The 18195-nt window shown below is 33.4% G+C and overlaps 2 protein-coding genes across 2 annotated transcripts; one reads left to right on the top strand and one right to left on the bottom strand.

Annotated features, from left to right (window-relative positions):
* Window positions 1-2563: 2563 nt before the first annotated feature.
* Window positions 2564-8659, bottom strand: LOC132297789 (probable aldo-keto reductase 2). The gene is made up of 5 exons (XM_059794937.1): window positions 8329-8659; window positions 8005-8205; window positions 6670-6842; window positions 6479-6581; window positions 2564-3251 (listed from the first exon to the last, which is right to left on the bottom strand). Exons 1-5 carry the CDS (start codon window positions 8539-8541, stop codon window positions 2916-2918), a joined length of 1026 nt encoding a protein of 341 aa, XP_059650920.1. The 5' UTR covers window positions 8542-8659; the 3' UTR covers window positions 2564-2915.
* Window positions 8660-11663: 3004 nt separating this feature from the next.
* Window positions 11664-13887, top strand: LOC132297773 (protein WHAT'S THIS FACTOR 1 homolog, chloroplastic). Its single transcript, XM_059794936.1, has 2 exons — window positions 11664-12097; window positions 12190-13887. The coding sequence occupies exon 2, from the start codon at window positions 12327-12329 to the stop codon at window positions 13809-13811; it is 1485 nt and encodes a 494-aa protein (XP_059650919.1). The 5' UTR covers window positions 11664-12097; window positions 12190-12326; the 3' UTR covers window positions 13812-13887.
* Window positions 13888-18195: the final 4308 nt, after the last annotated feature.

Genomic DNA, 18195 nt, shown 5'->3' with positions numbered 1-18195 from the left:
CGGTAGCAGAGGAGGAGGTCAATAATATCAAGATTGAGACCCCTATCATGGTTCAAAAGCAGAAGGACTGAAATTACCCTAAGGAAGTTAGGGTTAACTTACAGAGGGCAAAGCCCCAATTTGCTGAAAACGTAGCAAAAGAATGGGTGTAAAGGGAACCTAATTACGTTTAAATGGACAGCAGAGAAGAAAATCTCCCCAGGAAGGAGACCCTCACCAAAGCTCCCATCTAAGTTTGTAGGGTAGATCTTGAGAGAAACATCATTGGGAATGCTATTTTTGAAACGAATGGCGTTCAGATTTGAGGGAGCCATGGAGAAGGGGAGGAATCTCTGGTAATGAAGGTTTTTCTTTCAAAAAGGATAGTAAAATAAAAATAAAAAAATAAAAAAAATAAAAAAATAAAAAATGACCTTGAGAAAGAAGTTTGTGAAGTACTCAACAACAGCACAGTAGCCAAAATCGCGAAGGAAAAACTCGCCAGAGAAACTGAAGAAAGATCGCCGGAAAGTGCAGGAAGATAACAGACGAAACTCAGGAAGATGACAGACGAAACTCAGGAAGACAACAACGGAGAATAAAAGTAAGATATGTTAAAGGAAGACAAGGGTTGAGAGGATTTTAAAGAGAAGAAATGGAGGCGACACAGAATTCGAAAGGTTAAGGCAAAAGTGGCACAGCAGATCTCGGAGTCTGGGTCTTTGTGCCAGCCGTTCGATTTTTAGTGTCATCGCTTCGAGCCGTCAGACCAAGATTGTGTCTTTTTAATAATCTCACCCTAATTAATGAAGGGAGAGATTATTGGGGGTAGATGAAGACACCAAAAATGATCCGGGCTTGGTATGATCCATATTGCTAAGAACGGGTCGGGTATGGATATTCAGGATGGAGCAAGTCCACGCTGAATGGGCCCAGATCCAAGAAGTCCATATTATGATGAAAGAAGTTGAGCCCAAACAAAAGAGAAGAAGATAGGTTCAGCCAGGAGTGGTTATAACCGTCTGAGTGGTTGTAACCGTCTATAAATAGAGGGAAATGAGAGGGAAAAGAGATTGAAAAAATTATTGGGAGTATGAAGTTTCTCTCTCTACAATTGGGAAAAATTCTTTGTACTTTCACCATTAAATTACAAGAATTATACACACACACACACACACATATATATATATATATATATATATTCAAAATTAGAAAATTTAAACATTTATTTATGGGGCCGGAGTATCTTACAAATTCTATGCCCAGAATGTTGTTGCACGTGGAACAGAAAACATTCGCTACCATGTTACTACTTTCCCTGTGGTAAAACCTTGGGCAAATCATTCGCCAGATGTGCCTAGTTAGCAGCTCCGGTGACGACGTGCCCACTCCGATTTGAATGGACACTTGAACTGGGCCTGAAGCTGGTTGGGATTGGTGAGTCCATTGAGTTTCAGTAGAATGTCCAATAAGGTATTGAACTGCTGTGCAATCCCATCCACCGAGCTCCCAACAACCACCATGTGTCTGTAATGGACGACGCTCTGTCCCTTCACGTCATCGTAGTTGCACGGAGTGGGATCCACAGCTCCTACCCAACGTTGATCTTGTTGGCATCAGCGATACCATTGACGGCCTGGATCTGCTGAAACGTCACCAGCACCGGAGTTGGTCTTGACAACTTGGAGTTCTTGTTCAGTCTACGACTCACCGGAGATGACGGGTCTTCTCCAATCTTCCCTTCCTTCTCTGCTGCAGCAACCCTCAAGATGAAGAAGAAGAACTTTTTAGTCATATCACAAAATATTTGTGTGTGTGTATATATATATATATATTATAAAATGTGTTGCTAATGGCATTTTAGTCCAATTTTTATAAATAGGACCTATTTTCACAAATGTCATAGATAAGGAGTGTTATTTGGACGGAAGGGGTGCAATATGCACTATAAACATACTATAAAGATGTTTTTTACACATGACCCTATATGTATATGTATATATATATATATATATATATATATATATATATTTAAATGTTCAAATGAACTGAGGTTAGAAGGAGAACATAGAGAACATATGCAAATAGAAAGGAGAGCGCAAAAAATGAATTTGATTGGAACAAAGAAATGCAGAAGCCTGTTTTTAGGAACATGGGGTATAACGGTTTCTGGGATTAATAAAAAAAAAAAGTATCACTAATGTACATCACAAAATGGATCCTAAGTGGTCGGAGGTAAAATGCAAGAGGATAAGTTGCTCACTTTTGAAACTACAGGAATGACTTATTAACTTTTATACCACAAAAGGATATTGTCGGAAAAACTTCGAAGTTCCTTTTTTTCCTGCACTTTTGCCAAATATATATAATCTTAAGTTTTTTTTAAGTATCATGTTACCTAGTGTTATCTCTTTCCCTTTAAAAGTTAAAGCTAAAGGTTTGACGGAAGCTTTGCGTTGTACAAAAATAACAATAATAATAATAATAATAATAATAATTAATAATTAAATAATTAATTCTTTCAGGTGTGTCTGGTTGCATACATAATCTAACATATCATTAAATATATCCTTATATTCTGCCATACACAAAATCTAGAATTTTATTTATTTATTATTCCATACCTGTATATAATAATACAAGCCATTACATCTCAAGATTAAGCAACTTTCGCCTCCAGAAACTTTGCAATCATGTATGATCTTATTACATGCCATACTCTTCTACTTCTCTAGACTCGTATTTCTCTCCGGCTGACAAAATCCGAGCATGAACCAAACATTATACCAATCCAAACTTCAGAAAATCAGAATGATACATTAACAGCTTTAACAGAATATGCACACGAGGGAAAATGCAGGAACCAAAAGACAGTTTTGATACACTCCCAAAACAGACCACACAGTATTTGCACACAGTTGCAGGCATGTCTTTTATTAAGCTTTCCACGAGGACAAGGGTGGAGTGTCTGAGTTCTCCCAAGTAGCCATCGACGCCCCATATCTCTCGCCCTTAACTGCATCAGCTGAAGCAATGGCTTCGAGTTCTGCCATTTCTTCGGGTGTTAGTTTTACAGACAATGCCCCGATGTTCTGCTTGAGGTTCTCAATCTTGGTAGTACCGGGTATTGGACAAACATCGTTTCCTTGGTGATGGACCCAGGCCAGTGCTAGCTGGGATGTGGTGCATTGCTTCCTTGCTGCCATTTCACTAACCCGCTCAAATAGATTTTTGTTATGCTCAAGATTCTCACCTTGGAACCTCGGTTGATACTACAAAACAGAGATGTCAGCATCAAAACTGCAAACTCACACATACAAAAGAACCAAGTACATAAACATTAATTACACAAGATTTTACATATAATTAACACAGTATATATGTTTCCTAGTTATGTTCGGTCTTCCCAACAGATCAAGCAACATTGGAGGAGGAAATAGATGCTTGTTAACTGGAAAAACTATCAATACAAGTTCAATATGAGCATGCTGTGAAAACTCACAATGATTGTTCTCTAATTATTTTCATTTTATGAAAAACGTTATTTATTAGACGGATCAGCATATTCCATGGAAAGGAATTCATAGAAATTTAAATTAGTTTGCTTTCTTCATTTTGTTGAACATTGACAGATAATCAAACTTATTGTTGTCAAAATGTGAAAAATAGTCTAAAACCAATCATTAACATCAAGTTGTTCTAATAGCAAATACAACCTGAGGGAAAACCAATAGAGGTGATCTGCACAACATTGAGTTTCAGATAGACGAAACCAGAAAAAAAGAGTAAGAGGCGTAGGACAGTAATCTTGGGCTCTAATCTAGACCTAGAAAGGGGTGAATAGGAGTTGATAGCTAATTAACTAATTTGAGCAAATTTTTGAATTTAATTGATTTAACAACTATTCAAAAATTGAAGTACCAAACAAATTAACAATCTCCTCACTCCATCATGCATCCAATCACATACACAATTAATATGTAAATAAATGGAGCTTTTCGTGGGATGTGTTTCCCGTTTGGCCATTTTATTCCTACTTATCTATCAAAAAAGCATGTAAATAAATGCAGTAAAGTTAGAAACACAATGGATACAGGGATTTATTTACGTAGAAACCCCAAAGGGAAAAACACGAGACCTAATCCAGACAGATCGAATTCACTATGTGGGAGAGACTTACACTATGTTAACAACTCTCAAACCTTGAAACTCCTAGTTAACTCTTGACACAAACTGATCTACCAAAATATCCACTTGAATCTCCAAGCACACAGTCCGCTCTATCAACAAAAAATCTGCTCCTCACAGGATCTGCTTCTTTAGCACTTTGATCTCCAGTTCAGTCGTCCAATCAGTCAGTCTGAAGGATTGCTCCTTGCTTGGAGTCAAATCAAATATATGTTCGACAACTACAGATGATCAACACCGCATATGCATACCCGCCAATTTAGATGAATGATGAATATGAAATAACTTAAATACTCTAGCAAAGAATTACTAGAATGAACTCTGTATGCTTCTAGGTATGCTCAGAGACAATATATGAAGCATATCTAAGTTTTCTGAAAACCGAATAGCCTATATAGATACAGATATGGGTAGGAACTATGCAGGAGAAACTAGGTGACAGATAGGAAAAAAAAAAAAAGATCATCGGCAGAGTGAAGGCCAGAGAAATGCCCAATTCAGATAACAAATCCAGGCAAGTTGATCTTGCTTTGTATATTTATATGTATCTGTAACCTGCTTATTAAATTTGGATAAAATTAATGAGCATGTTCTATTAGATTTGAACGGATTGATTTGATAAAACTTGATATTATATTAATATAAAGGTCTATAACTTAGATATGCTTAATCAATCAAATAAGATTATGAATAACTAAAAGATCGATTGTAAAGAGAACTATTTATCATGTGTTAATCGGTGAACTGTTCATACCCACTAGATTGGGAGCAAGACATACATATGTACATATATATATAAATGTATGTGTATTTTGTATGATTATACACACATGCAAACCTACATGTATTTGAGGATGACTCAAATGAACATTGACTTAGGCAAATAGCTTGATTATTGCAAAAGAAGGGACTATGTTGTAAACGGCAAAAATCTCTTTCATTAGTTTTGGAGATATTTTGCACCGAAGAAAGGGACTTTCTGCGACAGATATTCGTGCGACTTTTAGCAGTGAAATTATGATTTTTAGTGGTTACTATGTTGCACTTTTACAATGATTTGTTTCTTCTAATGAATTGTTCTTAGCATCATTACTGTTTTCAAACATGTGGGGAGAACATTGAAAAATGGCCATCATATGACGTTTCGACAAACAATTAGTGACAACTTCACCGTGTCTTTCTATCACTAATAAAATATCTAATGCCCAGTGCTTGACATTTGGTGGTGACTCTTCTCCCAGCTAAAAGTTCAGTATCTTGTAGTTTTAATGATGTGACTTTAATGATGTGACAATAATTATTTTGGAAGCTAGCAGCGCAATAAAGTTCCTATTATCTTTAACTCATAGGACCCAATAGAACCTAGTCAATGTGTGCGAAAATTCTGTTGCAGTTGTTGTTTGTATGATTATACACACATGCAAACCTACAAGTTTTAGGCACTAAATTTGCTAAACTAAGTCCTATTACCTAACAAAGAGTGTACCCTGTAATTCAGAATTTGGCTCCATGAGATAACGGGGTATAATAAATGGAAAATAAATAATGCTTGCTGAAAATTGTTATGTGTGACGAAGTGTTCATTAAAAACTGCTATGTACACAGATAATGTTCACTACATATTACGAAGCTCTCATGGAAAGCATTTAGGCACTGATTGATTGAGAGGGAGGTTGTGATTTCCCCAGCTCCAAGTAAAGAAAGGAGAAATATAGAAGGGAAAAATTTAAGTTCTTTATATGACATCTAGATCTCATGCTGCATATCATAGCAGTGATGCCTTTTATGAGCATGAAGCATTGATTATGAGGAAGCTTGTCATGTATAAGATATAATGAAAAAAGAATTTTGCTTATCATCATCAAATCCATTCTCAATTCTGAACAAAGCTCGAGTATGTTGCCATAATGGGCTTCCTTTATGCATTTATAGACATGAACAACCCCAATGTTACAAGGTTAGTGGAGGAACTACTGATTTTATACAAGATAACAACTACAGGAAGGACTCTGGCCAAGTAGTTTCTGGGATGTCAACTACCAATTGAACATCACCAGGTGGTGGATTAGGGAAACATTCCAAGCTTCATAATGTCGATTAATTAGTAAACCACAACATCATGATGACATTAATTCAGGACATGGTTCTTGATATTTTACAAAAAAAGATGATCATGACATCAGAAAATTTTGCCTTGTTTAGAAGTGAATATATTTCTTTAAAAGGTATTGAAAGAACCATATTTGATAGACCTATTGAGCTATGTAATAAATTGTGAAACCCAAAATGCATGTGTTATATACAGACAAACCTTTCGGAAGTCATCATTCGACAAGTTCTCCAACAACTTCGGACCAGATGAAAAGAATCCCCGTCCTAGAGGACTGTACGCAACAATCCCAATGCCAAGTTCCCTGAATAATCACAAGAGGAATAAACTTAGGACTTGAAACATCACTCCCTAAGGCCTAAACGGATAAATTAGAACAAAAGATGTCTCACCTGCAAGTAGGAATTATTTCTTCCTCCACATCTCTCGCCCACAGAGACCACTCCAACTGCACAGCTGTTATCGGATGAACAGCATGGGCCCTTCTGATTGTTGAAACTGAGGCCTCAGATAGACCTACATATTTTATTTTACCCTCATCAACCAGTTTCTTGAGCTCTCCCATCTTGCAAAAGGACATTTTAAAAAGGATTAAGAAAAGGTGAATAAGAAGCTTGTTCGGGGGAAAAAAAAAAAAGATACAACTTTTAAAACTAGGAAACGACATTAAGATTGAATGCCTTCTGCTTATAATAAAAGAAAATGATTGCATGTGTTAATGAGATAATATTTTTGGATAAGTAATGTGTTAATGAGATAATATTTTTGGATAAGTAATGTGTTCATGATAAATGATCTCTACCAAATGCCAAATTTTCTTTTCCATTGGTCAGAACAATGTGAAGTAACATTAAAAAAGTGGACCATGGTGGTTATTACAAAACATGGAAAATTTTCTCTTACACAATCAGAACAATTCCGATCATAATGATGTTAATTCCAAGGTGAATCCAAGTGTACAAATGATTACAAATATTTGGAGTTGGTGACCTAGAAAACGTCATTTTTTTTTTTGTCTTGTGGCAAAATACCTCTCTTGTCTATCTAATAATATAGGGCAGCACAATAACAATCAGATTATGAGGAGGTATATGGAATCAAAGGGTAATGAGGATGTGCTACAAAATCAAAAGAACAAATCTATTATGAGGGCGCACTCAGTGTTAGCTTACGCCTTCAATCGTACCCTCAAGGTCTCTCGAATGGCATTTGATGTAGAGATCTTAAAATCAACTTAGTCAGAATTTGTAAATGTCCCAAAAGTCATCATAGTGGGAGTGATGAGTAACTGTTTGAATACATGTAATTGGTTAGACACATGCTCTTGAAGCCTATACAAAATTTATTTACTAAATTAAGTACCAAGGGGTTGGCTCAAGTGGGTAAGTCATTCGACTCTGGTGCCTCACGAAGCATTAAGTCTAAGGTTCTCCTCGGGTGCAAACAATTTTATGTACTCAATCCATATTTTTTCTGAAGAATAGCAATTCCTTATCTTTCATTTTGCACACAATAATGACTTAAAGAATAAACAATTCCTTGCTTTCATTTGAACAATAGTTAAATAATTGCTTACCTATCCTTCCCTAAAAATAGTGAAAAGAAAATATCAGATGAATCTCTAATGTACATTGAAATGAATCAAACACACCAATATTTATCATTTCTGTGATATATATATACACAAACAGAGAGAGACAGAGAGACAGAGGCAAGAAGGGGCTAACCGTGACTTCGATAGGGATTCGAGTGTCGATGCGATGCTGGTAATAGAGATCGATGCAATCGATGTCGAGCCTCTTCAAACTGGCATCACAAGCCGCTCTCACATAGGCCGGATCGCCATTGATTAAGGTATTCCCATCCACAAAGCTGATGCCGAACTTGGTGGCCAATTCCACTTTCTCTCTCATCCCTCCCTTCAATGCCTGCGCCAATCAAACATCAAATTGCTCACATTTGGTGATTTGATTTGGATATTCTCGCATACCAATCTACAGAATTCACCGGAAAAAATGGTGTATTGAAGCAAATTGGAAAAGGTATCGTACCTTGCCGATGAGGATTTCGTTGGTGTGAGGGCCGTAGACGTCGGAGGTGTCGAGGTGGGTGACGCCGGCGCTGACAGCATGGTGGATGAGGGCGATCATGTCTTGGTCGGGCTTCGGAGGGCCGTAGAAGGCGGACATGCCCATACAGCCCAGTCCCTGAGCTGACACCTCTAGACCTTGTGTACCCAGCTTAATTCTTCTCACTGTAGACATCTCTCTCTCTGTTGTTGGTTTCTGTGTTCTCTGTGTGCGTGCGTAGACGCCAGAGAGAAAAGAGAAGTGTATTTATAGAGAGAGAGAGAGAGAGAGCAGAGATGTGTTGCTCGCTTGCTCCACTGGAGTGAGCCTGGTAATGGTAGGTCAGGTCAATGGACAAAAGCTAGTGCTGTGCTGACGTAAGCGCTTTCGTTACAACATAATTTTAAAACGTGAATTTGAAAAAGGGAATAATAGGAGGACTGCTTACGGCTGTGGATTCACACTCGCACTTCTTATTGGATAGTTTTAAATGAATTCAACTTTTTATTTTCTTACAATTAGGTTTTAAATAGATTTGACTTCTCCATTTTTTTACGATTGTGTTTTAAATGGAAGCGACTCTGACACATCTAATTGGTTGAAAAACTCAATCATAGAAATTGTAATTAATTCTTCTTTTATATTTTTTGAAATTATAAAACTTTAACTTTTAAAACCAAATTATCCTTTTTTTATTTTATTTTATTTTTTTTCTGTCCTACTTGTACGTATATACGTGTGTCTATATGTATATATATATAACCTTTATTTTTCTTTGTATACCTATTTTATTTTTTTTCTCTCTCTCTTTCAATAGTTTTTAACTATATATATATGCTCACTGTGTAAAATGATTTCTCACTGTTTCATCTTCTTTAGATAAAGAGAGAGAAAAAAAATATTATAATTTTTTGTGAATTGATTGCTTCTTTCCTTCTTCTTTTTTTTTTTTTTTCAATTCTTTTATTTTATATATACATATATATATATATATATAGTAGTTAAACATACTGTGAATAGATTAGAAAACAATACTTCTCTTATCTCATATATTAACTAAAACTCAAATTTTATAATATTACTTCAATTAAAACTCAATATCATACAGTTATTTCAATTAAATTACAAAAAATCCAATAAAAAAAATCCATCAAAGTGGAACATGTATATATATATAAAAAAGACAAGTGAACAAAAAAGAAAGAAAGTAAGTAAAGAATAAAGTATAGCCATATATATCCCAGAAAGAAAGACGAAAAAAAAGAAGACAATTGTTAAAATAAATAAATAAATAAAGTTAAATATATGTAACAAAGGAAAGAAGGAAGGTTATTAGGTATAAAGAAAGAGAAAATAATTTTAAAAGGTAATTTGGTCATAAAGTTGAAGTTTTATAATTCCAAAAAAAAATAGGAACGACACATTAATTACAACTTATTTTTTAACCAATTCACAGTCACTTCCATTTAAAACACAACCGTAAAAACCAAAAAAGTCAAATCCATTTAAAACCCAACTGTAAAAAGATAGAAAGTTGAATTCATTTAAAGCTATCCAATAGGAAGTGCGACTGTGGATCCACAATCGCAAGTGCGACTGTGTTTAGCACTCCTCATAATTTTATTTTCATTTTAACTAATGCTTATCATTTAAAATAATATTCAAATTGAATTATCAAACACACTTAACTAATATTAAACTTAAAATTAATGCAAATAACTCATTCGGCACAATATTGTAAAATTTTATTTTTGAAAAAAAAAATATTAGTGCTTTCTAAGAAAAGGAAATACATTGGAACAATTTTTATTTTTTAAAAATAATTAATAGGAAAAGAAAATAAAAAACGAAGACCATTTAGAAGAAAAAATTATTTTTTTCTTAAATTTATATTAAGTGTAATTTATGACATTATAAGCTCATAACATCTTTTGAATGGTGTGTAATTTTTAAAATTTTAGTATAGTTCTATTTTTTTTTAATATTAAAAACCAAAAGAAAATCTAAAATAAAATTTATTTTAAAGAAATTTAAATTTTAAATTTATACTAAATAATATTTTTGTCATTATGGTACCATTTTGCAGCTAGTTCTGAATTTTTTTTTTTTAAAAAAAAAAATTAATGCAATTTACCCATCATTTTGTACTCATACTTCTGTTTTGGTGATACAATCACTATAGTTGTATAATAAATAATGTTCAATAATGGAATAAAAATGTGACACATCACATGTGTAACTAACAAATTAGTCAATTTGAGGGGGGAGGATATAATACCCTTATTTCATTGAAACATGACAAGAAAATAATTACAAACATGAATTGACCACTCCCAAAACCCACCACTTTGGGCTTTTATCTTTAGCATTGTTTTATTTTTAGTTATGACAAGATTAAAATGGTGCCCTTTATTATAAGAATAAAAGACAGGGTATGGTTAGAAATTATTTTCGAAACATTTTTTTTTTAATGGTGCTCTGAACAATTTTCATAAATTTTTATTTGTTAAAATCATTTTAAATTACACTTACTTTTCGTTATTATAACATCACTTTCATAGTGTGTAATTGTAAAAATTTTCATAAATTTTATTTTTTTAAAAAAAAAAAATTAAGAAGGAAAGAAAATTTTAAATAAAATTTATTTTAGAGAAAACTTAAATTTATTTAAATTTATATTAAGAGACATTTTCATTATTATAACATCACTGTGTAACAATTGGATATCATGAATTTCTTTATATTTAAAAGAAAATGGTAAATTTCACTTATTTTTCTTGAGATTTGTTTGATATACTTAAACACCCATTTTGTTCTTTGGAACTCAAACCCTTGACATTCACTTTAAGAGGTAAATGAGATATTATTAGGCCACACAAGTTCCTTGGTAGTGTTGAAACACGACTCGAACACCGATACAAAATAATTGAGTTTGAGTTTGGTTTAATCGTGTTTCAGGTCATAATTGTGCTAACCCGTATTGATACAATAATTAAATGTGCTGTGTTCGTATTTGACTAATCAATCCGTTTATAATCGATTAACTAAACGTGTTCTATTCGTATCAAAAATGACTTAAGCATGTCTTAAACATTTCGAGTGGTACTGCATTACCCGTGTATAATCGTGCCTTAATCATGTCAAAATTAAATCTTGACATGAATAATAATCGTAGCGGCTCATTTAATAGAATGACCATGTCTTGACACGTACACCAATCCGACCCGCCAACCCGACGCTCCTACAAAATATGATTTGCCACCTCAAAGCAAAAGAAGAACATATGGTCCCCGCGCTTTATCAATCATCCCTAAATGTAGCATTCTGGAACAAAGTCACCATCTAAGAAAGAAAATCCCAAAAACAAAATGAGTTATGAAAAGTATAAATAAATTAAATTGTGTTGCCACTCACAAGCCCACTATTTTCCGAGAGCCAATAACAGCGCCCTTATCTTGACTCAAAATCCAGAATGTCATCACCATCTCAAAGTTGAAATAGACAGATTAGGACAAACGGTGTCTAACTTTCTTTATTTGTTAGAAAGTTGAAGCTTTTCTTATTATATTTGTTTTTTATTAGTCGAGACTTTGTGCATATTTATACACTACTTACATTTCTGCCCACCAAGTGTTTGATGAAATGTTTAGCTGACAAGTTAAAGGCAACAATTGAAGCTTATGTTTAAAGCCATTTGTGTTTGTTATAGTATGATGTTTCACAAGGGAGTTTGCTTCTCTTACACTTGCAGGTATGGTGTGTCACCATTTCTGTTGTGTGATTCATTGTCGACGAAATATAGCAAGTGAATAATATGGTGTCCTATTGCTTCAATGTATTCAGAGACAGCACTGGAAGACTTGGGCTTCTCAATTATAAATGGTAGTTTCCGCCTATTTTTCTTTTTCACATTGAAGGAATCAATTCGGTTTCTGCAGGCTCTCTGAGCTTCTTTGTAAACTGTTAAACAATCCCCAAAAATGGCATTGCTTGTGCCTATGCTTATGCCTACGCCTACACCTTTGTCACCCCAAAAGAATTGGCCCATTGTTTCTCTCAACTCGAGCTTCCTTCCTCCGGTGCCTTTGTCCAAACCTAATGCCAATAACAGAATTTATAGCAGTAACGGGAACCTAAAAATCCTCTCTTCTCCAATCACTTGTTCATCTGTCAAGATTGTGCGCGACCCAATATTAGACAGGCATGTGGTGAAACAAAACAAGATTCGTTTTGTGCAGAAGCTGAAAACCCTGCTCCTTTCGAAACCAAAGCACTACATGCCAATCCACATTCTCTCCAAATGTCGCTCCTACCTCGCCCTTTCAAAGCCACGCTCCCTCCTCTCGATGATCCATCGTTATCCATCCCTTTTTGAACTCTTCAGAATTCCGACTCCTCAAACTCCACTCAATGCGACAAAACCGTACTCTCAACTCTGTGTCCGTCTTACCCCAGCTGCAGCAGCTCTTGCCACTCAAGAATCTAATCTCAAATCTTCCATGTCCATCTCCTTGGCCACAAAGGTCCAGAAACTTCTCATGCTTTCATCTCATCGCCGACTTGTCTTGTCAAAGCTGGTTCACCTTGCCCCAGATCTTGGCCTCCATCCTAATTTTCGATCCTGCCTCTGCAACAGCCACCCGGATAAATTCAAGACTGTTGACACCTCCTATGGCCGCGCGCTTGAGCTAGTCTATTGGGACCCAAACCTTGCCAACCCATTACCATCTCCTGAAGTTAAATCCCACGGATTGATTGTAGACAGGCCGTTAAAATTTAAGAAGCTCAGACTTCGAAAGGGGCTGAATGTGAAGAGACGTCATGAGGAGTTTCTGATCAAGTTTGAAGAAATGCCTGATGTGTGCCCTTATAAGACTCCATTGGAAGAGTTGGCGAAAGAGTCCATTGAAGCAGAGAAGAGGGCTTGTGCTGTGGTGAGGGAGATGTTAGGTATGACGGTTGAGAAGAGGACTTTGGTAGACCACTTGACACATTTCAGGAAAGAGTTCGGGTTGCCAAACAAGTTGAGAGGGATGCTGGTGAGGCACCCGGAGTTGTTCTATGTGAGTTTGAAGGGGCAGAGAGACTCTGTCTTTCTAGTGGAGGGTTACGATGACAATGGTGCACTCTTGGAGAAGGATGAAATATCTGTTATAAAAGACCGGCTTATGGAATTGGTAAGGGAAGGGAAGAGGATGAGGAGAGAGTGGAGACAAAAGAATAGCATTAGCAATTATTTAGACGACTCTAATGATGAAACTGTCAGCAGTTATGATCTTGACGACAATGATGACGATGACTATGATGGTTTAGATAATTTGTTTGACAGCGAAGATTCAGAGGACGACGACGATGAGGAGATTGGTAGTGAGTTGTTGAATCAGGGAAGGGAGGGAGAGTTTTGGACGGCTGAGGCTGCTTCTGTACTCAACAGTGAGGGTAATGGACACCCAGAGTCTTGGTAACTTTCTGTTGTACACCAACTTTGAATTTCTTTTTAGGTAATTTTGTAAAGAATGGTGATATAGACACCGAACACTTGCAGTAAATTACATAATTAAATAATTTTTAATTAGTTATTTATACCATATATAATTAAATATGACCAATTAAAAGAGTAGGTGTAGCAATTCATTGCAATTATTCACGCAATAATCATTTTACTTTTGTAAAATAGTTAAAATATTAGAAAATTCCTTGTTATAGAGTTGTGCATTATTTTGCATAAACAAGAAAATTAATAAATAAATAAAATTTAGTATGTTGTAGTTTGCAATTTTGGGTTCACATCACATCCATGCATAAGTAACACAATTGCAAAAAATTCTATGATACTTCACGAAATTCAAACCATATCAAAAAGCTTTATTATTATTATTATTTTTTTAATTTAATACATATGTGTTAAATCACATATGTACCCATTTATACCTTTCATTTATTAAAATTGACTAAGAGTTACAGTAGTGCGTGTGTGTGTGTGTTTTTTATTTTTTATTTTTTATTTTAAATGGCTAACTTTAACTTTGTCAAATGCCAATTTTTTTGTTTATTTTAATCCAGTTAATCACAGAAGTTAAGAGCAAATAAAGCAATAATAGAGATGGTAGCAACAATTTTTTAATGTGCAAAAATCTAAATGAGAAAAACACAAAACAGTGTCCTTTGGTGGTCATTCTATCTAAGAATCATCACTTGAATTACCATTAACCACCATGGCTTACTCTGCAATTTGATTTCTCAAAAACTGATTGTTATGATGTTAGCAATTTTCAGCTTCATATCGTGAAATCACTGATTAAAGTTTTGGATAACTTAATTCTGATTCTAGTCAACGAGAAAGTTTACAATACCTTAGGGGTACGGTATTTCGGCCCCTCTTTGTTGGATTATCTATCATATGGGTTCCATAGCCACATTTAATGATGAAAACTTCGAGTGTATAATATCTCGACATATTATAGATTTTCACGTGATTAACATCAAAGAGTAATATTATTTCTACCGTTTCATTTCAAATGGTCCATCTGATCTGTCCAATTTCAAATTCAAATGGCCCATCTCATCGGTCCAATTCCACCAAAAAATAAAAAATTAATTAATTAATTGTCACTTCTATTAGGGAATATAAGTAGTATTTTGTAAAATAAGTCAATCAATTACAACTCGTCTCCTTGACATGAACACAACCTTTTTATTAAACAAATAATACAGTATGATCATGTAACTCATTTAATAAATGAATTAAATAACTAACAACACACACGACCCGTTTAATAATATATGCAACACTTTTAAATTAAATGAATTGTGACACGGTTATTAACTCAAGTGTAAAATACATATATAACAGAAAAAAAATGACATAATGGATGACTAAATCAGAAAAAATTATAATTAAATTTTATTATAATAGCAAAAATAAAAGTAAAAGAAAAAATAAAAAAATAAGGTCAACCAAAATACTCTCCAAGTGATAATAGTAAAAACATAGAGATTCCAAAGTCAAGCAGGATCAATCATATAGATCAGCAAAATTTTTGAATAGGCACATCCACCCATGTGTAAAAATCAAAATTTCATATAAAAAAATATTACAAAATTATAAGTACTCGATCACAATTCCACAAGCACTTCAGGAAAATATTAAATTTATCGAGAGAGACCATTTCATGCACTGTGACATATCTAGCAGTCTTTTAACAGAAAATTAATACTAATTATATTTCATTTTCTGTTGGTTGATATCACCATTTTTTGTTAAATATAATAATAATAATAAGATATCACCATTTTTTAACGGGTTGCTGTCCAAATATGTGCCCCAAAAGAAATCACGTTTAGCATGGTTCTATCATAATCACGTTTAGCCTGGTTCTATCTCTCTGAAAATTATTATTATTTCCTCCATATAAATTAAGCATGATATATATATATAAGGCATAATTCTTAGATGTAGAATGTGGTTCAGCAAAGAAAAAGGATTAACACATCTCTTAACCGTGCAAATCAAATATGCATACACACACAATATATATATATATATATGTAAACAAAGGCAATCGTGATCCAGTGTTTGGCTATTAAAAACTTGAATACATGTTAAGACTCACTTGCGGCTTAGAAGATAAATTTTTATAGATTTAACTATTAACAAAATCCTTCTTCTTAATAATAAAATACACCATAACCTTTTTCTTAATAATTAGCCTTATTATATTTTTCCTAGAGTCCAATAACCAATAGCGCAAGTTTGTAACCAAACGGGGATGTTAAAGTGGTCGGACGTGGTTCTTGAGCCACCGGTGCAGGCCGATGCACACTTCCATAAAACAATAGGCGCACAGCAGTTTCTCCAGGTCAGAGAGGGACCCAACTCACCACGGGTTGGCAATGCAAATCGCAAAATGAAGACAATGGGGTTAAACATGGACCAACCCATAGGAAGGTCCATTGGTTGCAAGAGAGTTGAATGGGCTTCCTGCCTTGTGTACCAACCGGATGGCCTCCCCCTCTGACCACCACTTTTTTCTTTTGTTATGGTCAAAATATTATTTTTTATTTATATTTTTTAAAAATTTATGAAAAATAAATTTTCTTGTGACTTATTTGTTATTATTCGTTTTTTTAAAGACTTTTGATAAGTGAATTTAATACTTGATTCTGAACAATGGCAGTATTTGATAAAATATAATACATATAGAGGAGTGATCTTTTACTCCTTATGGAGTAAGAAAATTTTTCCGCACTTTTTATAGTGACCATTAAATTAAATCTAATAGTCACATTCTAAACCCACCTATATGTTTTCGTTTTAATACAAAATCATTATTACTATTTCAAATTTTTAAATTTAATATTTACCAATACCATTAATTATAACAATAATAGGTAAGTACTGAAAAAAAAAATCTCTTCATCTCTTGAAATCACATCTCATCACACTAATAGGAATTTTAATTTCTTTAAAAAAAAAATTATAAGTGTTAGAGAATTGCATTGTTTGAGTGTGAAAAAGAAATTAACAATTACACTATTTACATACAAAACATCAACTAAAAAAATAATTCAAACATTAAAAATAAGATCTTGTATTTTTTTATCCACTTGATTAACTTAAGATAACTTGTGATTTGCACAACACCTTCACAATTTAAATTATGGTATACCTAAATACATGCTATTTAAAAATTAGAAATTCAATCTATTATTCTCTAACCCATTTGTCTCAAATTGTTTCATCTTTCTTATTAATTTTGTTTTATTTTATTCCAGATTTTAATTAATTGTAAATACATTCCAATTATTTATATGTCATAATAAGTCGTACAAAATCTTTTTTCTAGTTTTACTATAATAACAAAAATTTATTAACATAATGAGGCGATTCACGACAAAAAATTATATTATTCTATGAAATTTCAGATTTTCATTGTAAATTAGTTATTTTTCTTAGTTTTTTCTTTAATACTGCTATCATTATCATCATTTTTTTTTTCACTATCATCATTTTTTTTTTTTTTTTGGTAAGCAAAAAAACATATGAAAGACTACTAATATGCAAAGTAACAGCAAGGACATCATATAAAATAAAAATTCCGATTAGTGGTGGTGAGACGTTCCAGAGGTGAAGCCATTTATATTTTTATTTGTTTGGTACTTACCTTTTATAGTTGTAATTAGTGGTATTAGTAAATGTTAAATTTAGAAACTAGAAATAATAATAGTGATTTTATATTAAAAGGAAAGTATATAGGTGGGTTTGGAATTTGACCATTAGATTAAATCTAATGGTCACTATAGAACGTAGGGAAGAATTTTCTTGCTCCATGGGGAGCAACAGATCAATACTCAATACGTATATATTAAATTATATTTTGAGTAAATTTCTGCTAAACAATTGAGAAGCTTAATATATGAATGAAAGATAAAGTAACAATTTTTGGATATTCTAATATTGTAAATAATTTAAAATCGGCTAATTTCATTTAATTAGACTCAAATATAATTATTATTCAAACTTGAACAATGTTATACAAGTGAGTTAGCTTGGGAATCATTTTCCAAAAAAAAACTTCAGCTGAAATACATTTTAAATTTAGGATATGTTATTGCTTAAAATTTAATGAGTTTAAGGAGTTGGACATATTTTGTCAATTAAAATATCTTTTTCTCAAATCTAAGTAATTAATTTGGTCTTATTTTGTCGCAGATATATTGTTTTAACAAAGCCGTAGACTAAATTATTATTACATCCTGCACATAAATTAATCATTATAATTTGATTAATTGATAAGTTGGAATATATATATATATATATATATTGAGTAAGAGAGTTAAGAGAATAGT

This window comes from Cornus florida, unplaced genomic scaffold (assembly GCF_030987335.1).
Source record: "Cornus florida cultivar Cherokee Brave unplaced genomic scaffold, ASM3098733v1 CherokeeBrave_3.0.0_Hap2_Chr01, whole genome shotgun sequence".
Taxonomy (NCBI): Eukaryota; Viridiplantae; Streptophyta; class Magnoliopsida; order Cornales; family Cornaceae; genus Cornus; species Cornus florida.
Note: the sequence above shows the minus strand (reverse complement) of the source record. Positions and strands in the feature narration are given on the sequence as shown.

Coding starts and splice junctions, on each gene's coding strand:
- LOC132297789 (XM_059794937.1), bottom strand. CDS start 8,541: ATGTCTACAGTGAGAAGAATTAAGCTGGGTACACAAGGTCTAGAGGTG. Junction 6,843..8,004: donor GAATCCCTATCGAAGTCACG/GTTAGCCCCTTC, acceptor TCCTTTTGCAAG/ATGGGAGAGCTCAAGAAACT. Junction 6,582..6,669: donor GAAATAATTCCTACTTGCAG/GTGAGACATCTT, acceptor GTGATTATTCAG/GGAACTTGGCATTGGGATTG.
- LOC132297773 (XM_059794936.1), top strand. CDS start 12,327: ATGGCATTGCTTGTGCCTATGCTTATGCCTACGCCTACACCTTTGTCA.